General features: G+C 35.6%; 1 protein-coding gene across 1 annotated transcript in view; it reads right to left on the reverse strand.

Moving 5' to 3' along the window:
* LOC143251012 (beta-alanine transporter-like) overlaps positions 1 to 27729 on the reverse strand; it is a 123217-nt gene that overhangs the window by 17214 nt on the left and 78274 nt on the right. Inside the window, exons 3-7 of the mRNA XM_076502288.1 lie at positions 17946 to 18100; positions 13712 to 13880; positions 10946 to 11072; positions 7942 to 8063; positions 3576 to 3788 (exon numbers count right to left, since the gene is read on the reverse strand). Coding sequence (XP_076358403.1) covers positions 3686 to 3788; positions 7942 to 8063; positions 10946 to 11072; positions 13712 to 13880; positions 17946 to 18100 — 676 coding nt within the window. The 3' untranslated portion in view covers positions 3576 to 3685. The remainder of the gene's footprint in view (positions 1 to 3575; positions 3789 to 7941; positions 8064 to 10945; positions 11073 to 13711; positions 13881 to 17945; positions 18101 to 27729) is intronic.

Raw genomic sequence — 27729 nt, forward strand, 5'->3', positions numbered from 1 at the left:
AGCCATACCACTTACTTCAGGATGTACTATGTAGAGCCATACCACTTACTTCAGGATGTACTATGTAGAGCCATACCACTTACTACAGGATGTACTATGTAGGGCCATACCACTTACTTCAGGATGTACTATGTAGAGCCATACCACTTACTTCAGGATGTACTATGTAGGGCCATACCACTTACTTCAGGATGTACTATGTAGAGCCATACCACTTACTTCAGGATGTACTATGTAGAGCCATACCACTTACTTCAGGATGTACTATGTAGAGCCATACCACTTACTTCAGGATGTACTATGTAGAGCCATACCACTTACCAGGATACCACTTACTTCAGGATGTACTATGTAGAGCCATACCACTTACTTCAGGATGTACTATGTAGAGCCATACCACTTACTTCAGGATGTACTATGTAGAGCCATACCACTTACTTCAGGATGTACTATGTAGAGCCATACCACTTACTTCAGGATGTACTATGTAGAGCCATACCACTTACTTCAGGATGTACTATGTAGAGCCATACCACTTACTTCAGGATGTACTATGTAGAGCCATACCACTTACTTCAGGATGTACTATGTAGAGCCATACCACTTACTTCAGGATGTACTATGTAGAGCCATACCACTTACTTCAGGATGTACTATGTAGAGCCATACTTACACTTACTACCACTTACAGGATGTACTATGTAGAGCCATACCACTTACTTCAGGATGTACTATGTAGAGCCATACCACTTACTTCAGGATGTACTATGTAGAGCCATACCACTTACTTCAGGATGTACTATGTAGAGCCATACCACTTACTTCAGGATGTACTATGTAGAGCCATACCACTTACTTCAGGATGTACTATGTAGAGCCATACCACTTACTTCAGGATGTACTATGTAGAGCCATACCACTTACTTCAGGATGTACTATGTAGAGCCATACCACTTACTTCAGGATGTACTATGTAGAGCCATACCACTTACTTCAGGATGTACTATGTAGAGCCATACCACTTACTTCAGGATGTACTATGTAGAGCCATACCACTTACTTCAGGATGTACTATGTAGAGCCATACCACTTACTTCAGGATGTACTATGTAGAGCCATACCACTTACTTCAGGATGTACTATGTAGAGCCATACCACTTACTTCAGGATGTACTATGTAGAGCCATACCACTTACTTCAGGATGTACTATGTAGAGCCATACCACTTACTTCAGGATGTACTATGTAGAGCCATACCACTTACTTCAGGATGTACTATGTAGAGCCATACCACTTACTTCAGGATGTACTATGTAGAGCCATACCACTTACTTCAGGATGTACTATGTAGAGCCATACCACTTACTTCAGGATGTACTATGTAGGGCCATACCACTTACTTCAGGATGTACTATGTAGGGCCATACCACTTACTTCAGGATGTACTATGTAGGGCCATACCACTTACTTCAGGATGTACTATGTAGAGCCATACCACTTACTTCAGGATGTACTGTACCATACCACTTACTTCAGGATGTACTATGTAGAGCCATACCACTTACTTCAGGATGTACTATGTAGAGCCATACCACTTACTTCAGGATGTACTATGTAGGGCCATACCACTTACTTCAGGATGTACTATGTAGAGCCATACCACTTACTTCAGGATGTACTATGTAGAGCCATACCACTTACTTCAGGATGTACTATGTAGAGCCATACCACTTACTTCAGGATGTACTATGTAGAGCCATACCACTTACTTCAGGATGTACTATGTAGAGCCATACCACTTACTTCAGGATGTACTATGTAGAGCCATACCACTTACTTCAGGATGTACTATGTAGGGCCATACCACTTACTTCAGGATGTACTATGTAGGGCCATACCACTTACTTCAGGATGTACTATGTAGGGCCATACCACTTACTCAGGATGTACTATGTAGAGCCATACCACTTACTTCAGGATGTACTATGTAGAGCCATACCACTTACTTCAGGATGTACTATGTAGAGCCATACCACTTACTTCAGGATGTACTATGTAGGGCCATACCACTTACTTCAGGATGTACTATGTAGAGCCATACCACTTACTTCAGGATGTACTATGTAGAGCCATACCACTTACTTCAGGATGTACTATGTAGAGCCATACCACTTACTTCAGGATGTACTATGTAGGGATGTACTATACCACTTACTTCAGGATGTACTATGTAGGGCCATACCTTACTTCAGGATGTACTATGTAGGGCCATACCACTTACTTCAGGATGTACTATGTAGGGCCATACCACTTACTTCAGGATGTACTATGTAGGGCCATACCACTTACTTCAGGATGTACTATGTAGGGCCATACCACTTACTTCAGGATGTACTATGTAGGGCCATACCACTTACTTCAGGATGTACTATGTAGGGCCATACCACTTACTTCAGGATGTACTATGTAGGGCCATACCACTTACTTCAGGATGTACTATGTAGAGCCATACCACTTACTTCAGGATGTACTATGTAGGGCCATACCACTTACTTCAGGATGTACTATGTAGGGCCATACCACTTACTTCAGGATGTACTATATAGAGCCATACCACTTACTACAGGGTGTACAATGTAGAGCCATACTACTTACTTCAGGATGTACTATGTAGAGCCATACCACTTACTACAGGATGTACAATGTAGAGCCATACCACTTACTTCAGGATGTACTATGTAGAGCCATACCACTTACTTCAGGATGTACTATGTAAAGCCATACCACTTACTTCAGGATGTACTATGTAGAGCCATACCACTTACTACAGGATGTACTATGTAGGGCCATACCACTTACTTCAGGATGTACTATGTAGGGCCATACCACTTACTTCAGGATGGACTACGGAGGGCTATACTTTTAGTACTCACTTGAGAATGATTGTGTAGGGTTATACTTATAATATTCACTTGAGGATGGATTGTGTAGGGTTATACTTATAATATTCACTTGAGGATGGATTGTATAGGGTTATACTTATAATATTCACTTGAGGATGGATTGTGTAGGGTTATACTTATAATATTCACTTGAGGATGGATTGTGTAGGGTTATACTTATAATATTCACTTGAGGATGGATTGTATAGGGTTATACTTATAATATTCACTTGAGGATGGATTGTGTAGGGTTATACTTATAATATTCACTTGAGGATGGATTGTATAGGGTTATACTTATATTACTCACTTAAGGATGAATTGTGTAGGGTTATACTTATAACACTCACTTGAGGATGGACTGTGTATGGTTATACTTACAGTACTCACTTGAGGACAGATCATGTAGGGTGATACTTATTGTACTCATTCGAGGATGAATTGTATAGGGTTATACTTATAGTACTCATTTGAGGATGGATTGTGTAGGGTTATACTTTATGGAACTCACTTCAGGACGGATAGTATAGGGTTATACTACTCAGTTAAGGATGAACTATGTAGAGTGTCCTTATAGTACTCATTTGAAAATGGATTATTTAGGGTTATACTTCGTATAATCGTATTACTTACCTAATGATGGACTGAGAAGGGCCAACAGAAGCACACCGCTCGTGATAGAGGTCGCTACTACTGAGCATCGCCGACTTGACTGATGTAAGAAACACAAGGGCAAAATTACCCTAAAACTCTGCACAGCATGCAAGAAAATAGTTTAAGTTGACGTGTTCATCGATTTCAAACGCATAATATGTTAATCCAACGAAGGAAGACGAACTCAACAGCCTGAAGAAAAATATCAGTAGAGTGAACACAAATATTAGTGGACTGAACATAAATGTTCGTGGTATATCTTACAGAACATTTCACTCTGTATACAACCTATGACGTCATACTATAGAATTGTAAATATGTATTTCTTTGGAAAGCTTACTTCTTGTGGTCAACAGGTTAATAAACATGGATGTAGTGATGAAAGTTGCTCTGATGCGTTGTATTTCACGCACTTTGATCAGAACAAAACCCTTCACAGACAAAAATATATGTAGCATGCTATTTACATTTGCAATATTTTGGATAAATGCTTAAGTATACACCACTGAATCAGAAATATTCAATAAAGGTTACTTTCCAATGAGTTTTTTAGACAGTGATTGATGTTTATTCTTAGTACAAAACTACACAGTGGGCTGTCTGCACTCTCTCTACCTAGGGGAAACGAATCTTTGAATTTAACGTCCGTAAACTTAACACTAACCCTCCGTGGGACATTATACATAGAAAGTTGTGTGAAGAAGAAAACTAGGTAAAAGGGCAGTTTAACTAAATTGTTAAAACATTGTAAAATGGATAAAATGGAACGTTGTTTTTATGATCACAAAAGTTGTAATGGCCCGGCATGGCCAAGCGTGTTAAGGCGTTCGACTCGTAATACGAGGGTCGTGGGTTCGAATTCCGGTCGCACTAAACATGCTCGTCCCCCCCACAGCCGTGTGGCTGTTATAATGTGACGGTCAATCCCACTATTCGTTGGTAAAAGAGTAGCTCAAGAGTTGGCGGTGGGTGGTGATAACTAGCTGCCTTCCCTCTAGACCTACACTGCTAAATTAGGGACGGCTGGCGGAGATAGCCCTCGAGTAGCTTTGCGCGAAATTCAGAAAAAATAAGCAAAAAAACCAAACAAACAAAAGTTGTTAGATTAAGAAAAATAAAAGAAACGTGAGAAATAGCTCTAGTCCGTCAATGGAAAATCATAAATAGCTTGGTCATTATTTTAATTAAAATATCAAATTAAACTATTACATGTTTGTTTTTTTTAGTTAGTATAACTCAGATTAGTCCAAACAAAACAAATTAGCAACAACAACAAACAAGACATTGAAATGGATAAGAGGCTTTTAAATCCAAGAGAAGTTGAATATTCGATCTCATAGTTTTATAAGGATGATAGTTGTTTAATGGAATGATTCTCACAGAAATACACTGCTTTGTTTTCTTACAACAACAAAACAAAACCGCAAATGGAAATTCTAATCTAAAGACATTTTAGGTCACAAGAGGAAAAAAAAATTCGTTCTGGAAATGAAAAGCAATTGAACGACCCAAAAGGAATTTTATTTGTGCCAATAAGTTTTGTCCAATTATCGTGAAAGCACACACACGCACAAAGAAAAGAGATCAGAAAGTATTTGATCGCACCAATCCACTCTCACTAATGGTCTATAAAATTTGCATTGTCCAATCACATTAATGTAATCAATATAAACGAACTGAAATAAAAGGAAAAAAATAACGGTAGGACTCCTATTCCTTTTGACAAGCACGGTCATCTTCTTCACGAGAGATTTCGATGAATTTAATACAATTTTAGTTTTGTTTTATAATGTTTTTAAAAGCCAATATGAACAGGGAAAACATTACTTAACAAAAATATTTACCTCAAATTCTTCCACTAAAAATACGCTATTCAAATCGTTATGATGTGAGAGAATTAACTTGTTCAACTGCCTATTTGGATGCAATGCATTAGGATAATCATTGTTATTTCGCATGTTAGATCAAATATAAAGAATCGTGAATGTTATGCGTTCGGTCAAAGATTTTCCATTAGCGATGACCAGCAACATCGACCATAAAGTAGACATTATGAGTAAAAGTAAAGGGAAAAATAGTTTATGTTGTATCAAGGAATGTTATATTAAGGAAATGAATATAAAGTAGTTTTGTCTCCAAAATGAAATCAACTCAACTGTTACGAAGTATTTGTGTTCGAAAGTATAGAGAAAACAATATTGACTAGATAATATTCAAACGTACAAAATGTTAGTGACATGGGGTTTATTATATACGTATATATATATATATTTATACATAAATATAAAAGTGCTGTCTGTTGTACGTAACTACTTTGTAGTGTATGGATACATCTTCATCAAAATTAGTATGAAATTTTATTTGGTCAATGCGGGGGGGGGGACATACAAATTTTAAGTTTTGCATTTTGCGTTTTACGGTTTTTTTATGAGCGTTTTTACTTCGCCCCCTTATTGATGGGTCTTCACCAAATTTGGCACAAAGGATCGTTTGATCCGTGCACAAATAAATGGAAATTTGTTGTTTTATATCTCGAGTTCTGCGATTTGTATGGGCGCTTTTACAATTATGTAAAAGGAAAGCAACATTTAATTTCCTGAGATAACCTTTCGTTAACCATGAATTTACATAACTTACTTCCAGAGGACGGGTATTTCAACCTATATATATATATATACTGGTATTCTAGTATACAAAGTATTTTTTTCCACAGTATGTGGACAATTTATTTAAACATAATATAAGCACCTTCATGTTCAAACGTACAAAATATTAGTGTTTCATGATATATATATCAATAAACAATGTTAGTTTCTAAAAACTCAAATTAATTAAATAGACAAACAGTGTTATCTTGTTAGTTCCTAAGGGTATAATACTATAGTGAAATATAGTTCGTGCTTCAGGATACACAAATAGGTATTGTTACCATGTTGATACCAAAATGTACGAAGTTTCAAGTTCAGGGGTACGTGAATTACTATAGTATGCTAATATGTTAATAGTTATTGGATAAACAAAGTTAACACATTTATTCTCAGTGGGCGAATAACTTTTACATGTTAATAAATACCAAAACAATATTAATATACGAGGTCTGTTAAAAAAATACGCGGACTGTTTGAATTGCGCGGCTCAAGTTGGTTCCAGTGGAATCCGCTTGGTGTCGTTAGGTTTCCACAGACCAGCTGATTACGATGCCATTTCCCGATTGCAGATATCTTCATTTGTGTATTAGCTACGCGGTTTTAAGTGAAGTGCGATTTTTTCGCTTGGCGGATTTCAGAATGAATGACCTGAAGAAGCAACGACTTGCTGTGACATTTCGTGTTGAACTTGGAAAATCTGCGACTGAAACTTTTGCTATGCTTAACACGGCTTACGGTGATGTTGCTATGAAGCGTACGGCATGTTTCAAGTGGCATGAACGTTTTAAGGATGGTCGACAGTCCATTGAAGATGATGAGCGTCCTGGACGTCCTTCCACGTCAACTGACGACCCACACGTCGACAAAATCAACACCCTTGTGCGGGCAAATCGACGTCTGACTGTCAGGGAGCTTGCTGAAGAGTGTGGGATATCAGTTGGATCTTGTTACAAGATTGTGACCGAAAAATTGAAGATGCACCGCGTTGCTGCGAAATTCAGCCCTCAGAACTCGTGAGTTTTTGGTCAAACACTCGATCACTGTTCTTCCCCATCCCCCTACTCACCTGAGCTTGCTCCTTGCGATTTTTTCTTGTTCCCCAAACTCAAAAGACCCTTGAAAGGAAGAATATTTGAGACGATTCCCGAGATTATGGCAAATGCGACAAAGGAGCTGGAGGACATTACAAAAGAAGCGTACCAGGACTGTTTCAACAAGTGGAAACACCGTTGGGATAAGTGTGTGCGTTGGGGAGGAGAGTACTTTGAAGGGATCCCAGACCTGTAACTTCTAAATAAAGTACATTTTGTTTTATGACGTCAGTCCGCGTATTTTTTGAATAGCCCTCGTATTAATGCTCATCAGATAAAAAATGTTATCTTCTCTGAATAATGTATCAATGATCATCAGATAAAAATGTTATCTTGTTTGAATACTTACCAGGTGAACAATTTTAAAATGGTAAAATATTTATGAGATGAAAAACTTAACATGCTAATGCTCAACAATGAGCGATGTTAGCGTCTTAAAATACTCACCAATTTACCAAAGTTAAAATGAGGACTGTGCAGATTAACAGCGTTTAAACATTAAAAACTCACTAAACGAACAAAGTTAACGTGTTAATACTAACCAGATGAAAAATGTTAACGTGTTTAATACTAACCAGATGAATAATGTTAAGAATTAGTACTAACCAGATGGACATTATGAGTAATGTTTTTCTACATAGGTTTGGTGTGTAGAAAAGATTGAGTAGTGTTGGCTCGGCTTTCTTAGTATTGCCATCCTGCAGAGCTGTTTCTATTCGGAATCTTCTCTGAAAGAAAATTCAAATTCAACAAAAAGTTCGGTTCAAACAAATGATTTCAGTGGAAATAAATATAAATTGTAGAATAATACAAATCTATAATAATAAAAAGGATGTGTCTGTGTGTGTGACATCTATAACTCCAAACGGTAAAAACCTAGAATTATAAAATTTTGCATACATACCAAGTGGACCCTGAGGGTGTGTATATGGGTCTTACTTATCTTACTCACGTTGTTTCTTATATAACAACTTCTAATATGTAGAAAGGCCAGTGTATTTTGGTAATAATGCGTTCCAACAATGACTTTTATAGTATGTTGCTCAGCAATGAAATTGTAACTTAATATTGTTGTTAAGAGACTATATACTGAAAGTATAAATGTACAAACGACAAAATTGAAAAAAAATCTTGCTTTTCGATTCAGGGGCTCTACTAATCAAAGTGTTTTATTTTTGTTATTTTTTATTTAAGTTTAAATTTGGAGAACAAGTGTGAGGAAACTTTATCTTTATAAATAGGCCACATCTTATAATAGAGGAACAAAACTATACAGGTTGATGCTAAAATGGGTTCAGAATACGTACACTGACGTTGTCATCTAGAATAAATCAATCTAATAATCCAGTTGAAGTCAGATGCTTTCGCTAATCTATGATAATAAAAGGACACGTGTATTAGTCTGTGTATGTGTGTGACTGTCATTGCTTCAAGAGGAAAGAACCTAGAAAGCTGAAATTTTGCACCCATATTAAGTGGACCCTGACGGTGTGTACCCGAGTGTTACTTATCTTATTCACCTGAGTGCGCTTCTTTATAATGAGGCAAGCTAGCGAAACCTACATAGAAAAACCACGAGTTCATGATATAACAACTTCTAATATACATAAAAACCAGTGCATTTTAGTAATAACGTATTCCAAGAATGGCCTTTATGCCATATTGCTTAATAACAAAAGTATATAGGTTATACTTTTACGCTAAATGGGTTCAGAATACACACACTATCAACCTAATAACCCGAGTGAAGCCGGATACTTTTGTTGGTATAACAATAATTTTCTTACACAATACGAAGCAAGCTGGAAATAACTATTTTACATGCTTTCAAAAAAAAATATTGACAGACATTCATAAACACACAGAAAGTTCTTTAAAGTTTAATTTATCTATGAACTATGAGATAGTATAGCACGGCTGTTGGGTTGCTGAACGGAATTTTTGGTTAGTATAACTCAGCTGTTGGACATTTGAACAAAACTGTTGGACAGTAGAGCTCAGCTATTGGACATTTAAAGAGAACTATTGACCAGTAGAGCACATTCATAAACACACAGAAAGTTATTTAATTATAATTTATCTATGAACTATGAGACAGTATAGCACGGCTCTTGGGTTGCTGAACGGAATTTTTGGTCAGTAGAACTCAGCTGTTGGACATTTGAACAAATCTGTTGGACAGTAGAGCTCAGCTATTGGACATTTAAAGAGAACTATTGACCAGTAGAGCACAACTGTTGGGCAGTTGAACAGAGCTGTTGGTCATCACAGCTTAGCTGTTAGACATTTGAATAGAACTTTTGGACAGCACAGCACAACTATTGAACAATATAGGAAATCTGTTGGATAGTAGAACACATTTGTTGTAAAGTTTAGAAAATGTGCTGGATACAACAGAAAAGATGGTACACAGTAGTGCAAAACTGCTGGAAGAAAGGAAGAAAGGTGTAGGACAGCATAATGAGTTGTTGGAAGACCAGTGGAAGCGTTTAAATGGTGTAAAAAAAAGTGAATATGACATGCACTGTTACGTTGTGATATGTTCACCGTTAGAAGCTTCAGTAAACATATCTGTTTGATCCTGTAAATCAACAAACATTATCACCCATAGAATTAATGTCATAAAAAGTGCTTTATGTTTCATGTGAATGTTAATAATACAATACTCTCGATGAATAATTAAAACTGTTAAGCTTTCAAGCAACATAAAGTTACACATATTTATTTTAATGAAGTTTTAATTAGCTTGTTGTCAAACAAATATTTTTCTGATTTTTACTAACAAGCAAATAAGTATTTTGTTCTTTGTTCAGATCACATGTATTTGTTACATCTATCACGTAACCAATAACTAAACTGACTTATTATAATAAGTACTGAAATAATTATGTAAATTATAAAGATCTAGAAATACAGTTGGATTTTCATGATAAGATTAGAATAAATCAATTTTGTTATGGTTAGAAATTTAGTTGCTCGCTATAGTCTTACTTGTGTCCACGTACCGCTATGGTCTTACTTGTGTCCACGTACCGCTATGATCTTACTTGTGTTCACGTACCGTTATGGTCTTACTTGTGTCCACGTACCGCTATGATCTTACTTGTGTCCACGTACCGCTATGGTCTTACTTGTGTCCACGTGCCGCTATGGTCTTACTTGTGTCCACGTACCGTTACGGTCTTACTTGTGTCCACGTACCGCTATGATCTTATTTGTGTCCACGTACCGTTATGGTCTTACTTGTGTCCACGTACCGCTATGGTCTTACTTGTGTCCACGTATCGTTATGGTCTTACTTGTGTCCACGTACCGCTATGGTCTTGTGTCCACGTATCGTTATGGTCTTACTTGTGTCCACGTATCGCTATGGTCTTACTTGTGTCCACGTGCCGCTATGGTCTTGTGTCCACGTATCGTTATGGTCTTACTTGTGTCCACGTATCGCTATGGTCTTACTTGTATCCACGTACGATGATATATTTCTTTTAATAAGGCATTACTTTTTATTTCCAGATTTGAACTTTGTTTTATATATTCGAATTATTCATAAGTAAGTGTAATTTAGAGGGCATGCTATTCATAAATGCAGACCACCATGATTTCCTACCTTAAGGCTGACGATGAAATCTGGTGAAATACTTTTTCCATTGGTTTGGGAGATGTTACATAAAAGACGTCCAGTTTCTTGAAAGCGCCCTCTTGTGATGAGCCAAGGAGGCGACTCTGGAAGAACCCTAACGACTGTTTCGTTATAGAATGACTATTACAGAGTTATTGATGAAAATATTGAAGTACAATTTTTTTTTTAAATGAGGTTCATTGAAAAATTTTACACTGAGTAATAATTAGTAAATTATAAGGAAATGGTTCACTTCAATGTACATATTGTTTTTGTTGGGAAACCTTATTACTGCCCAATAAATAATACATAACCACTTTCATGATTTGCTTTTGAGAGGCTACCAGTAATGTCTGAAGGTTTAAGTAAGGACATCTGAAAGAGATGCTATCGATGTCTTAGGACAAAAATGTCTAATAGTGCGTAGTCACGCTAAAACATAATTCATGAAATAAAATAAGTAGTTAACATTCAAAACTAAGTAGTTAACATTCAACATCAAGTAGTTAATATTCAAATCTGAGTAGTAATATTCTAAACTAAGTAGTTAATATTCTACATTAAGTAGTTAATATTTAATACTAAGTAGTTAATATTCGATTCTAAGTAGTTAGTATTCAACACAGTTTTTTTCTTCATTCTCGATAAAATTCCACGCTTAAAACAATAAATAAAAGGTTCTTAGAAAATTACGTTAACAGATTGTTTGCTTTTGTTTAGGGACTGGAACCTTTAATCTTTATTACAACGGCTACTCGGGTTATTTTAAACTAATACAAAAGTATATATGAAGTATCACGAGAGTGTAACAAGAAGGTAACGACAGTCACTGATAAAGGTTACTAAATCTGTTAATATAATTTGTAGAAAACCAGTATATTTCTTTTATATTAGAACATAGCTTTAGTATTTGTAATATATTTATATTTAACTAAATAGTTCCTGAAAACAGCGTTTTTGAGCTTACAACTATGTTAATAGAAATTTGAAACGAACCGCTGTTAGTAATTTATTTCAAACAAATTAAACAATAAAACGTGCTAAAATATAAACACATTAAGGTTTGTATGATAATATGAAGACTTGTGTATACTTCTGAAGAGTTTAAAAATAATTAAGATAATTATGAACATTGTTTAAAGCATTACAATTTATAATATTATATAAATAATAATGAGGTGATAACATCTTGCTAGTCTGTTGAACTCAAATATACAAATATAAAAATTATGAGCCACAGAAAACAGCATAAAATGTATAGAGAAACATTATAAAAAACAAAACAAAAACTAGAAACGTTTAAAACTAGTTTCTGGTTCTAATTAATATACTTACAGGAAGTTACAGCATCCGATATTATGTTGGTTTTATTACTGTAAGACGTAATTCAACACAATTTTAGCTCGTCGAGACAGTCTGCCAAGTACTTAATTAAATGTTTTGCGAATACTTTATTGTTCAACTACGAATATCCTTTCCTGGAATTTCGTCTTATCCCGGCAGTATTACACATATGAATTGGCTTTTGTGTATAAAGTTCCTTTGTAGCATCGACAGAACTTGCTGTTATTAAATTCCCTTCAAAATCTTGATACAGATATTTCATTACATTAGAGCTGGTGGAAACCTCGAACAAATGCATACGTATAAGAAACCACTGTTTGATCTCTGAACTTTTCTAATAATATGACATTGTGGAAGTTAAATTTCTATTCATTTTTTTTACATAGTCTAGTAACCAGATAGAAATGTAGGTAAACGTCTCTTTTTGAGCTTGGGTTCCTCAGCTTTGTTTTGTAAATATAATCGTATTTACGTTTTGTCTGTTGACGTTACGTTGAACTCCAGGAGTTACAGATGCATTCGTTCATTGATTAATTCATGTAGTCACAGTTTTTGACAAAAACTAAATACTTAGTAGTTTATCTTTTCAGTTTTTAAGAAGTAATTTAACTCTTCAGTTGTGGCTGTAATAAAACTATTACGTCGCTACGTATACGTATAACTTGATTTGTAACACTTGTCTTTTTTTTTTCTCTGCTTTACAAACGTTGAATAAATATTCCTAATCAATTTATAAAAACGTCTAAAGACAACATTCAACAGAAGAGTGATATTCGCATGACCCACTGTGGTGCCAAGACAAAACAGTCTTGATTTATTAACTTGTCTTGTTTTTTCTGTTTGTTACCACGACTGCCAATCTAACACAACAGTGGTTGTGTTAGATAAAATAGTTTCACGTGTCAGTAGAAACTTGAACAAAGAAGACTATCCAATTTTTGTCATATTTCTAGTAGTTCTCCAACCCTATCGCTAAGATCTGATTTATAGAACATAATTCCGTGAAAAGCTCTTTTTCCCCACTTTAAATTCAGAGTGGCGGAGAGAGGGAAAAAAAGAAGTTAAAAAAATAACGAAACTGCTGCTCTGTTGACTGAAACTCCATTTCGTTTTTGAAGCACCTGTCGATGGACATTCATCTGTTGTATATAATGGATTTCGTGCCAGTGTGAATGCAACGAGAGAATAAGTTTAACAAAGAAAAGCTTTTGTTCAGATACATCATTTGTCGAACGTTTTCCTTCTCGTATAAGGAAGCTCGGAAACTCTTTTTAGTGTAATATATTATCTGGCCTTTACGGCTTTCAAACTAATAACTCTATTTCTTCGCATCTGAGCTCTCTATTAAGAAAGGGCATGGAGAATTAGAAGATCAGGAACAGAACTAAAACAAGAAAACAAACAACTTACCACCAGTAGAAAAAGAAAGCCACAAAGGGAAGACTAGTGGTCAGAGAAAGCAGTGTCCAGTCTCGAATCAATACAGCAATGGGTGCCAGAAGTAGGACTCCCAAACTCTGGGCTGCAGTGCTAACGAACCAGATCTTCACCCGATAAGGAGAACCCACAATTTCACGAGCTACAACAAAATCATCCGTCATGAGGCTAATAAGATTTTTAAGAGTTTAATTAAATCACCAGTGTTAATAGGGTTAAAAACGAAGTTTACGTTTTCAGACAGTGTACAAAAATCATGATGTCCATGTTGTGGAAAATGAAGGACAAAGCTTAAAGATCAGATAGTATAGAATTCAGAAAAGAGTCAAAGGTTCTTAGTTTTTTTTTTTAATAGAACAAACAGTATGTAGTAAGTTCAATACAATAACAAGCGAATTACTAAATTTGAAACAAGTAATTTTCTGTCGTACAGTTTAAGTAATTAACTGTTTGTTAGGAAGTCATTTCTGTTTTATACGGCAACAATGAGGCAGGTACAAATAAAATCGGGAATGCTTATTTGTTGATTTTTGCGCGAAGCTACACGAGGATTATCATTGCTAGCTAGAGAGAAAAGAGCTAGTCAAGACACCTACAGCTAACTCTTGGGCTACTCTAATGGAATTGACTGTCACATAATGCCCCTACATATGAATGAGCGAGCATGTTCGGTGATGTGACCTAGAAAGCTACAGATGTGTGCAGTTATAGAATAACAGAAAATAAAATATTCCTACGTAATTTATAATCTACCTTTCCTGTAATACTTATATTCGTAATTTTAAACATAATAGATCACGTGGTATTCTGTCACAATCCGTAAGAGGGGAATTTTTACATAAAGTGTCATATATAATTCCATCGCTTTTGTACTCTAAATAAACGAAGGATATTCAGGGTTTCTAAACAAATAGCTTTGGATAATCAAACCGAAGAGAGTAGCACTTGCTAAGTAAAACAGCATTACTTACATTATAATATGAAGGATAGATCGATAAAAAACTTAATTTGTTAGTTTATCTAGACAGAAAAAAACAACAACAACATTTTAATTCTAACGATATGGATGAATAAACTTGCATCCAAGCGACGCCTATATTTAATTATAGTTATAAGTCTTTTTATTGGAACTAATTATTGCAGAAAAATATCTCATCTACTTAGAAAAAAGCAAAAATCTTTCAAACATTGAGAACCCCAATTAAAAACTGAGTTCTGAACAAGCAGACAGACAGCAAAAGAGAATACATCAAAGTAGAAATATTCCAAATGTTCTCACTGTACTGAATAAATTAAAAAGTTCAATTTAAAAGTAATATAGCATAAATGCTTCAAAAAGCTCGTTCATGCACATGGGATCATCGCATGCGTGTTTAGCTCTCACATAAACTATATAACAAAGAAAAGTAGACTTTCTCTTATGCATCGACTTTCCCTCATCTACATCTAACGTATCTCAGATGAATTATTTGTTACTGCATGCCAAAACAGAGCAAACATCAACCAGGATGAATCGATAGACTTGTTCTGAGAGATGGCACTTAGAAAAACCCACGCTTTAAGTTATGCAATGCGTGCACTTTGACAGAAAGATTATAAATATTTTTCATAACTTTAACTTTAACTACTTTTTGTCTTGAATAAATAAATGAGAAACCTTCATTGGGTTCCCAGCACAATCTAATTTTTCTTTTTGTCTGATATCTTTCCTCTCTTGAATAAAATGAACGTAAACAGAACTGATCGCACGTTTAACTATACAACACTCAAATATATTAATAAATAATGAATGGTCATGCTTTAGATAAAAACATATGACATTATTAGATTAATTTTCCTAAACATATTTCATGGCTCAGATTCACGATAAAAACAACATATCAAAAGTATAAAGCCTCGGAAGTAATTTTTATGTGTACAATCTATATCGTCTGTTATATTTCGTGGCTGGTACAAACTCTTTTTCCGCTGAACATTTATTATTGGCTACCTCGTAACTTCAATTCTAATCAGGTTTTATGATTTTATGAGATAAATAATCAGTACTTTTATGGCTTTACTGCGCTAGAAGGTTCATAAGATTTAAGCCTAATTATTGGGATATGATGACGATAGAACGTGTTCGGTTGAACAAAGCGGAAATGTGTTGATATGCAAGAACATGGATATAGTTGATTTACACGGGAAAGAATAAAGTTAGTTGGTTTCAGGGGTAGGAACAGAGTTAACTTACACAGGAAAATAAAAAAAAAAACAATAAAAGTCTTCCCCGCTGGGACAGCGGTCAGTCAACCAATTTACAACACTAAAATCAAAGTTTCGACTTCCTTCGGTGGTCGCAGCAGATAGCCAGACGTGGCTTTGCTATAAAAAAACCCACAAACTAGAGTTTTTGAAGGAATCATAAAAACCACTCGTTTTTAACCATAGGAAAAACCAAAACGTTTTTCATATACTCTTCAAAAAAAGAAACGCAAAAGGGATATTTTTTTTATTTTAAAGAGAAATATATGTAATAACGTTACAAGCTCAGAGTATGTGATGTTACATGTGTTAAGGCACTGATTGTCAAACCAAAATGACAATAAAAGTTGTGCACTTTGAAAACGGAGGAAAACATCGGATTTTTCGCCAAAACGCATTCGTGTCCAATAAATTTGTTTGAGATATCTGCATGTTCTGCAAGTGCAACATGTGCAAAATCCCTATAAAAGTCACGGGTTCTCGGTTTCCATAGCTCAGTGTTAAGCCACCGACACGCAATATAGTTACGCCAAGACTGACTGAAGCACAACGCAACAAGCAGGCGAATTCCGATCAGATGTTGCCAGAGCTGTGAATGTCCACCCAAGTACCATCACAAAGCTATGGAATCGTCACCAACAACATTGATCAACTTGTGACCGTCCACGATCTGGCAGACCTCGTGTGTCCACGCTCGCACAAGATCGCTACATCCGGTTACGTCACCTTCGGGATAGGACCACCACTGCGACGTCTACTGCCTCAACCATACCAGGGCTGCGTAGGATTTCCGATCAGACCGTACGCAACCGTCGACGAGATTCTTAGGCCCCATGTGCAACCCATCATGGTGAACGTCAACGACGTTTTTCAACATGACAACGCCCGTCCTCACACAGCCCGACTCACCGCTGTCTTCTTGAGATACCACAACATCAACGTTCTTCTCTGGCCCTCCAGATCACCAGATTTAAACCCCATCGAACATCTTTGGGACGAGTTGAACCGACGTCTGCGACGGCGACAACCTCAACCGTAGACTCTACCTCAGCTTGCAGCAGCTTTGCAGGCTGAGTAGACAGCCATTCCACAGGAATGTGATTCGTCATCTCATCGCTTTCATGGGCAGGAGATGCCAAGCAGTTATTGATGCTCACGGGGGCATACTCGTTATTGACGTTGAGTGACTAGTCAATAGTCAACTAGTGAGCGTGGACTTCGTCTTTGGAGACTTTGGATGTTCAGCAGTGAATGTGCAAAGTTTCACACATGTCATACAGAACTACCTGGAATAAACTTGTTAACAATGTGTCTCAAATTTTGCCTTTTGCGTTTCTTTTTTTGAAGAGTATATGTGTGTGTGTGTGAACAAATAAAACCTAAACCAGTGACACCTTTCCTGTAATTTATCAAGATTCCAAAACAATAAGGCCCCGGCATGGCCAGGTAGTTAAGGCGCATGACTCGTAATCCGAGGGTCGCGGGTTCAAATCCTCATATACCAAACATGCTCGCCCTTTCAACCGTGGGGCGTTATAATGCGACGGTCAATCCCACTATTCGTTGTTAAAAGAGTAGCCCAAGAGTTAGTGGTGGGTGGTGATGACTAGCTGCTTTTCCTCTAGTCTCACACTGCTAAATTAGGTATGACTCGAGCTGATAGCCCTCGTGTAGCTTTGCGCAAAATTCAAAAACAAACAAACGAATCAAATCAATAAAACGAAGACATTATTACCTTCTCTAAAGAATGTTCCAGAGATTTGACAACAACAACAAAATGCCCACACTGTAAAGTGTAGAAATAAATTAATTTTTGGAGAACCCTGTGTTACAGGAAAAAAAATCATAAAGTCCTTTCAGATAGATGTCTGTGAAAGGAGATTTTTAAGAACGTCTGAATTCGTACACTCATTTCTAATTTATCAAGACAGGTCATTATCCAGTTTCGCTTTATAATGCTTACCTAAGGCTGATGGGGAAGACAAAACCCCAGGCACTGTCGTTCCCATGAAAAATCGGAGAATTGTAAAGGATGACAAATCTGATACAAAGGCTGTCACCATACCGACCACACACTGCGCCCCCAGGAAGACGAAAAATGGTTTTCTTCTTCCGTATCTAGTCAATAAAGGCATATGTGCAGATTGTTGAACGTAGCATAATAACATTACTACATTTAACTGAAAAAAAAAAAACAAAAACAACTACTTTCTCTATAGCACTACATATGTTTAAAACTCTTATTTTAATGTTTTTTGGACATCTTGGATTGAGATAGAATGATTTACACTAAAATTTGTATAAATAGTGAACAGTTTCTAAATGACAAATTCTACCTGCTCGATACGATGAAAATGTCGAGAGAGATTTTACTTGGCCAGTTGTTAAAAACCTCCTGGAGAAATAAACCTTCATTGAACAATAGTTATTGAATTCTTATGCGTGATGAATCTGGTTTACCTTCATTTTTACTAAGTGGCTAAACTATCTACACATCGTTTTAAAAGAAAATAACATTTTATTTTGCATTAACACTCGTAAAGCAAATAATGTTTACCTTCCATAAACTAGTATGTAAAGTGTTCTTAAGGTTATATCTCACAAGAAAACTTCGTAAATTACAGGTTTGAAACTTTTTTTTTTCAGTGATTTTTTGCAGAAAATTTGTTTGCTTTTTTTTTGCTTGTGCACAAAATCATTTCTCACAAATAGCAAAGCTTAAGTTAATTGTAATAGTTATTTTAGCAAATAAAAATTATACTTTGCATGCATGTGATAAAGGAATCCCATATATATCGTTCAGTGACCGTTAGCTCATATAATATGATATAATGGACGTCCAGAGAAAAATTTGGTTTACTTTGTCGAGACGGAGGTTAAAGTAAAAAACAAAACCCAGGGAATCTAAGTTCAGTAAAACATACATGTTAAAAAGAATCAAAAGTGATAAAACTTATTATGACTCGCAATTCAATTGTATTTGATAATATCAGTTGTTTCTTTGTCACTCTGTGTATGATATTTTTACGGTTGTAATTTGAAAACAATAACTTGCAACTTAAAAATCTCCGTAACAACAATTCGTTCAACACGATTTTTTTTTTACTTTGAAATATACAACAGGAATATTAGTACGTGCAAAATATCAAAATAAAAGTGGCCATTATACTAATACGAATATGCATTATTAATCGGTAAACGTTCATCGTGTCAGGTGTAACGTACGTTGACATTAAGTTCTAATTGTCATCAAATCATTTTCACTTCACTCCATAAATCTTAACATAACCACATGATTCACAGGTTGCTCACGCGTTTAAGAGAAATAACACGATCTAAACTTTTTTATGTTCATTAAAACATGTTTTTTTAAATATTTCATTATTTTCTTATACTAACAAAACGTTTTCCTGAAATATGCCTAATAGCAACACCTCAACTTTTTGTCAGATGTTAGGGGCTATTTGCTAAGAATGTTAATTAAACGTTTCCGTGCTTATTGTAGGACTTACTTAATAGGAAACAGTTTATCTTAAAGGGAAATAAGAAGGACACGTTGTGGAAGATTAGTAAACAAGACCGACTTAGAAAAATTTAATTGAGTTTTGGAGCGAGCGCAAAACGTAAGACTCTCGGATTATTCTTTTCGTCTTACTTTTGACGCAAGTTCAAAAAGTTCTACTTCTATGTATGAACACTGTTAGAAAAGTAAGGTTTACCAAAACTCTGGAAACAGCCCGAGTCCATTTTTATTAATATTTTGTTCACCGTATGAGTCAGCGATGATAAGTTTACGGACTCACAGCTCTAAAATCCGAGGTTCGATTTTCAGTGGTAAACTGAAAGCATATAGCCCATTGTGCAGCATATAGTCCATTGTGCAGCCTGACAACACTAAGAAAACCAACAACGTTATTATTTTGTTAAATCTTCTTCAAGCATAGTGTACATTTTGTGAAAGTTTAGCTGTTGTGACAATGAAGATAATATATATATATATAAATATATGTATGTATATATATATATTTAAATGATTTATTAAAACACAACATACGTTGCAGTGTTTTATCATGCACTAAATAGTTTTAAATGATTTTACTGGACAAACATATTTTAATATAATCTTCGGAGTATTTCAAGCGAGTAAATCTCTCAATTACTTTCGATAAGAAAGCCTAAATATTGCAGTTTTTAAATATAACTAATATTTACTGTGTCTAATAATCGTTTAATCAGCGTATCCACTATCAAATCTTAAACAGCAGTATAACACACAACCCTGTCAGAGCAGAGCAACTGGTTATGAGATGAATATAAGAGCCATTACTGAACACGGACATATGCATATAACTCACTAGACACGTACATCTATGTATTTGAGCGATAACATGTTTGATCTAAGGCTTCGATTTTTCATTTTATGTAAGATGTAAGGATATTGCATTATTTTACGCAACAGACTGCTTTTATGTTATAAATTGGTATCCAAGAGAGAGTCATAAATCTGTAAAACGTTCAATTTTCAGTTAAACTTCAGCATATGGACCCAGCACATGGAATGTTAGGCATAACTTGTTACTCAGGAGTATTGATCTAATGTCTCTTAGAAAGTAATTCCTTATATTAAAAAAGACATGTTATTACTCATTATTAGAAAAGTTTCATGGGTTTAATTTTTCTGTGAAAGTTTCTAGGCAAGAGACTTAATCCTCGGTCCTTTACATCATTATTGTTATTTTCACTAAAAAACAGTAAATTTGAATATCTTATATTATCAAAACCAGGAGACCTAAATATTACAACGTGGAACAACTTGAACAAGAACAGCTTGACTCTGTTTCTGGAATGCTCTGAAAATGACTGGATGAACAGGACCCAAAATTTGTTTTATTGCTTTTATGAATGAATAACCTAAACTATTTTGTTGACTACTTTTTAAATAAAAGTTTAAAAGCATTTTACGTCACTATCATACAAAGAAGAAACTAAAAGTATCACAAGTACATAATAACTCAAATATTACACAATCTATTGCAAACTGTTCATTCATCTTCGAATGCGTGTGTGATAACACGTTTCAACAATTACAATATTTTTAATTATTTGTGACAATTATCACTATTTAAGTATATCTTCGTAATATTCTAGAACATTCTAAACCTTGCATCAAAATCTTTGAAATGATGTAGACAGTCGTGGCTGAAAAGAAAAGAAAAACAGGTATCACACAGACACATCTTCTTAAATCAGGTCAATAATGATGATTACGAAAAGAAAACATGTGAGGTCGAAAGTCATGGGTGCGAAAAGTGTATCATACAGTCTGGTTCGATAATCACTTCCATGTTTATAATTGTCTAGGCCATATTTTTACGTTAAAGGTTTGTTTTGGTAGCAAATGGAATTATGATGTTTATTAATTACATAGCCGTTCTTTCACCAGTTTTTTGTTAGAGCTCTTTCAAACCTTTTCAATGAGGGGCATCGTTATCCTATTAGGGGCCCAAGACAGGAATATATTTGGAACCTCTAAAATATTAATTGTAATATTTCCATGAGAAAACAAATACCACCATCACAGCATATAGTAATACATTTTATAAAAAGTACTTTTGACTCATATTGACACTATGCCCCCGATATACTTTACAAATCACGTACACTGTATTATGGAGTGGACAAGTGTCTTGGTGTTGCAGTTTTTAAACATCCTTTCATTACCTAATGATGTGTTGTAAATCACGTACACTGTATTATGGAGTGGACAAGTATCTTGGTGCTGCAGTTTTTAAACATCCTTTCATTACCTAATGATGTGTTGTAAATCACGTACACTGTATTATGGAGTGGAAAAGTGTCTTGGTGCTGCAGTTTTTAAACACCCTTTCATTACCTAATGATGTGTTGTAAATCACGTACACTGTATTATGGAGTGGACAAGTGTCTTGGTGCTGCAGTTTTTAAACATCCTTTCATTACCTAATGATATGTTGTAAATCACGTACACTGTATTATGGAGTGGACAAGTGTCTTGGTGCTGCAATTTTTAAACATCCTTTCATTACCTAATGATGTGTTGTAAATCACGTACACTGTATTATGGAGTGGACAAGTGTCTTGGTGCTGCAGTTTTTAAACATCCTTTCATTACCTAATGATATGTTGTACATCACGTACACTGTATTATGGAGTGGACAAGTGTCTTGGTGCTGCAGTTTTTAAACATCCTTTCATTACCTAATGATATGTTGTAAATCACGTACACTGTATTATGGAGTGGACAAGTGTCTTGGTGCTGCAATTTTTAAACATCCTTTCATTACCTAATGATGTGTTGTAAATCACGTACACTGTATTATGGAGTGGACAAGTGTCTTGGTGCTGCAGATTTTAAACACCCTTTCATTACCTAATGATGTGTTGTAAATCACGTACACTGTATTATGGAGTGGACAAGTGTCTTGGTGCTGCAGTTTTTAAACATCCTTTCATTACCTAATGATATGTTGTAAATCACGTACACTGTATTATGGAGTGGACAAGTGTCTTGGTGCTGCAGTTTTTAAACATCCTTTCATTACCTAATGATGTGTTGTAAATCACGTACACTGTATTATGGAGTGGACAAGTGTCTTGGTGCTGCAGTTTTTAAACACCCTTTCATTACCTAATGATGTGTTGTACATCACGTACACTGTATTATGGAGTGGACAAGTGTCTTGGTGCTGCAGTTTTTAAACATCCTTTCATTACCTAATGATATGTTGTAAATCACGTACACTGTATTATGGAGTGGACAAGTGTCTTGGTGCTGCAATTTTTAAACATCCTTTCATTACCTAATGATGTGTTGTAAATCACGTACACTGTATTATGGAGTGGACAAGTATCTTGGTGCTGCAGTTTTTAAACATCCTTTCATTACCTAATGATGTGTTGTAAATCACGTACACTGTATTATGGAGTGGACAAGTGTCTTGGTGCTGCAGTTTTTAAACACCCTTTCATTACCTAATGATGTGTTGTAAATCACGTACACTGTATTATGGAGTGGACAAGTGTCTTGGTGCTGCAGTTTTTAAACACCCTTTCATTACCTAATGATGTGTTGTAAATCACGTACACTGTATTATGGAGTGGACAAGTGTCTTGGTGCTGCAGTTTTTAAACATCCTTTCATTACCTAATGATATGTTGTAAATCACGTACACTGTATTATGGAGTGGACAAGTGTCTTGGTGCTGCTGTTTTTAAACATCCTTTCATTACCTAATGATGTGTTGTAAATCACGTACACTGTATTATGGAGTGGACAAGTGTCTTGGTGCTGCAGTTTTTAAACACCCTTTCATTACCTAATGATGTGTTGTAAATCACGTACACTGTATTATGGAGTGGACAAGTGTCTTGGTGCTGCAGTTTTTAAACACCCTTTCATTACCTAATGATGTGTTGTAAATCACGTACACTATATTATGGAGTGGACAAGTGTCTTGGTGCTGCAGTTTTTAAACACCCTTTCATTATCTAATGATGTGTTGTAAATCACGTACACTGTATTATGGAGTGGACAAGTGTCTTGGTGCTGCAGTTTTTAAACACCCTTTCATTACCTAATGATGTGTTGTAAATCACGTACACTGTATTATGGAGTGGACAAGTGTCTTGGTGCTGCAGTTTTTAAACATCCTTTCATTACCTAATGATGTGTTGTAAATCACGTACACTGTATTATGGAGTGGACAAGTGTCTTGGTGCTGCAGTTTTTAAACACCCTTTCATTACCTAATGATATGTTGTAAATCACGTACACTGTATTATGGAGTGGACAAGTGTCTTGGTGCTGCAGTTTTTAAACATTCTTTCTTTACAGAAAATGTTTCGAAATGTTAATGCTTTGTTATGAAAATACCATTTTGTAGGCCGTATTTTCGTTAGGTTGCTTTAAGTTTAATATCGGGATTTAAAACTCTCTCTTAGACATTAAGAAAGGATAAAGCTTAATAGACAGATAATTCAATTTATTCCAAAGCAATAGAACAAAGAAATTTGGTAGACGAAATGCTAAAGGTGGAGTTTACTGTATACACTCTGAAACACATTGAACAATTGATGAGTTTGCTACAATTAGAACATACTCTAACCAAAACAAATATAGATTAATTGTCCACTGAGGTAATTAAAAAGAACAAACGTTGTTGATACACACAGACAAAGTTTTATGCTCGTGATAATTAAATTAACACGGCCAAATAAAAGAAACAATGGGTTTTAAAAATGGGTCAAATTTTGGGGACTATTTTTTTTTCCTCCTCATCAGTGAAAGTTACAAATTTGAGACCATTGAATAGGAATGAACTAGACTTGTTAATTGTGTTGTTTCAATCGTCCTTGTGTTCCGAAGAAAGTCGTGAGTGATCGAAAGACGTCTCCTGAGGTTTACCAGAAATAACAAAAAGCGATTAGCTACGGACACACCCACTTTACGCCAGAGTACAATAACATGTTTCCAATAAGCATCTGGAGCTGAGATAAAAACACCCATTCTAACCAAGGAAAGCGTTGTAATGGAACAAGATGAGACGCACCGGAGGACGAACCGAGTAATTTCGCTGCTGCCGATCGCCTAATTGAAATCTTTCTCTTTGGAATGTTCGCCAAAGCTGGTCTAATTAGATAACACATTAAAGCTTGATCAATTTACTGATGCAATATATAGAAATCGATTGCACTTAATTTGATTGTTTGCTTACTTTTCCTTCTCCGCTTGAAACGGTTTCGAATTTCATGAGATTTCATATTAATAAACAAATTCACTACGATGTTTAGTTGGTGAGTTAAATGTGACCGACGTTGAATCATTTAAGTTATTCTGGGAATGTAAACTTGAAGAAACCCAACAAACAGGAAATTAATAACAAATTTCAAGCACAGTATTTTTTACTTCAATTGAGATAGTTTGTTTTTGAATTTCGCGCAAAGCTAAACGTGGGCTATCTCCGCTAACCGTCCCTAATTTAGCAGTGTAAGGCTAGAGAGAAGGCAACTGGTCATCACCACCCACCGTCAATTCTTGGGCTACTTTTTTACCAACGAATATTGGGATTGATTGTACATTTTAACACCACCACGGTCGAAAGGGAGAGCATGTTTGGTGTTACGGGGATTTGAACTCGCGATCCTCGGATTACGAGTCAAGCGCCTTAACCACCTGGCCATGCCAGGTCTTGATTGAGATAGAAAGATCTAATTAGAAATGTAGTTTTTGAAAGAGACCACTTGTGAAGAAAATAATTATGTGATTATTTAAAGACTCAGAATTTTCAGAATCCTGATTATTTAGTGATCATTGGATTATTTAAGTACCAGATAAAGGATGTAGTATAAAGTTATTCTAACACTCATGTCTCCTGTGAAGTTTTATACGCATGTCAACGAGGAAGTGGAGCAGATGGACAACACGTAAACGAATCCTAAACTATTGTTGTACCTTCCTGCGAGGAGCGATTGACATCGGGTCCATGTTATTCATACATCACTTTAGAATTTCTTCGATCTCTCACAATATAAGAACAGTTTTCATTCTTAAGAAAGTTAATTTCTTATATACCATTTTGTGGTATATGGTACAAAAACTTGATATTACAGATGTTGTTGATAGTAGAGCCCCACTTGGTGCCTCAGAGTAAGATCGGGGGCTTACAACGTTAAAATTCGTGGTTTAATTCCTATACGTTGCATGTAGCCAGCTTTACGCTTAAATGATCATTACAATTTATGTAACTTATTTTATTTATATTTTTTATAAATAGCATTAAAATATAAAATGAAACCTCTCCATTCTTTCATGAAACTATTATGTGAATTAGGCTTAACAAGTAGCACTGAAATGTCTTTTTTTTATTCAGTTTAGGTTAGCGAACAAACGAATGGATTGATATTATCTGAACTATTTTAAAAATATTCTAGAGGCTTAGATATCCAAAAAAATAAATAAATAAATTCGTATTTTAAATCCTTACGCAACTGATTCTAATTGACCTTTGAGGTTAACTCGCCATATTGAAACTTCCTTTAACTTGTTTATCTTTAATAATCGAAATGGATTTTTTCTGCAGAAATATACTTTCTTGGCATACTAAAAGTTAATTATTCATTCCCTTTTTGTTTAGACAAACTCCAAAGAGGTTCGTCATGACAACGTAGTTAAGGCACTCAACTCTTAATCCGAAGGTCACCGGTTCGAATCCCCGTCACACCAAACATTCTCTCCCTTTTAACCGTGGGAACGTTATTATGTAATGGTCAATCCCACTATTCGTTGGTAAAAGAGTAGCCCAAGAGTTGGCGGTGGGTGATGATGACTAACTGCCTTCCCTCTAATCTTACACTGCTAAATTAGAGACACCTAGCGCAGATAGACCTCGTGTAGCTTTGCGTGAAATTTAAAACAAGCCAAACCACTGCTAAGAAACTTAGGTCACCTTGCTTTTATAGAAGCAAATAGTTTTTAATACTGAATAAAACTGCTATCAAATTGTTTTTTTTTCTTTCAAATCGCGATAATGTCAGGTACAATCTTTGAAAACATTCAAGCTGGTGTAACGAGTTTGTGTTTTTCTTATAGCAAAGTCACATCAGGTTATCTGCTGTGTCACCTAGGGGAATCAAATCCCTGATTTTAGCATTGTAAATCCTGAAATTTACTGCTGCCCCAGCGGGGTATCGGTGTGACTAGACGTGATATTATCCTAGTTTCAACTAATCACGGATTAAGTTTGTAATTTTCAAATTTAGAGATGTGCAGGACAAAGTAGCTTTCCTAAAGGTCGTGTGTGTGTGCTTTCTTATAGCAAAGCCACATCAGGCTATCTGCTGAGTCCACCGAGGGGGACAGAGCCCTTGATTTTAGCGTTGTAAATCTGTAGAATTACCGCTGTACCAGCGGGGGACTTTGAAGGTTGTCTGTTCACACGTGAATACCTTTAAATCCTTTGACCTTTCAAGGACAAGAAAAGATCCTCCGTTTGTCGCTGGATGCAAGGAGGTCCTTTGTTTTATCACTAGACGTAAGGTTTACCGTAGTTGTATGGTGAGATTCGTTTTAACTGTATCCTATACCATGCTACTCCACTCGTATTCCCATAAAACTTAGAATAAAGTATAACCACTATTTACGATGATTGGATTAGTGAGTAACGTAATAAATGAGCCAATAAAATGTCTTTTCTGTTCTTGCAAGTAGGCATTCTTCAATAAGGCCGAAGTACATTGTAGAAATAAGTCATTAAGGTGTTTAATTGTTACTTGATTCGTCTGGTGTACATTCGTTGTATTGTTTGTGGTGTTTTTGGCACACATTTTCACATACTCTTAGAACACCATTATGCTCATCTATAAACTTTGTAGAGACTATCGAAAGTGCTTGGCTTCGCTCGGATTATTAGGTTGAGATATTTTAGGTGACTATGTCAGTTTGTTTATTCTGAGCCTATTTTAGCATCCTGCAGGTGGACGTATTCTTTAACTAGGCGCTTCTCTTCGTTTATGTGAATGAATAGCACCCTTTCTGTTTCGATTTTGGCAAGCATTACGATACCCCCATTTCGATATTAGCAACGGTTGAAAAAGGGGGCGTGAAACTTTGTAAGTGTTGTGAATGTTGGTATGTGTTGGCCATTAAGGCTGAGAGTAAAGTAAAGAAGTATTGTGGATTCATCTAGCCAAGAGTTAAGTGCATAAAATTT

This window comes from Tachypleus tridentatus, chromosome 5 (assembly GCF_004210375.1).
Source record: "Tachypleus tridentatus isolate NWPU-2018 chromosome 5, ASM421037v1, whole genome shotgun sequence".
NCBI classification, from domain to species: Eukaryota; Metazoa; Arthropoda; class Merostomata; order Xiphosura; family Limulidae; genus Tachypleus; species Tachypleus tridentatus.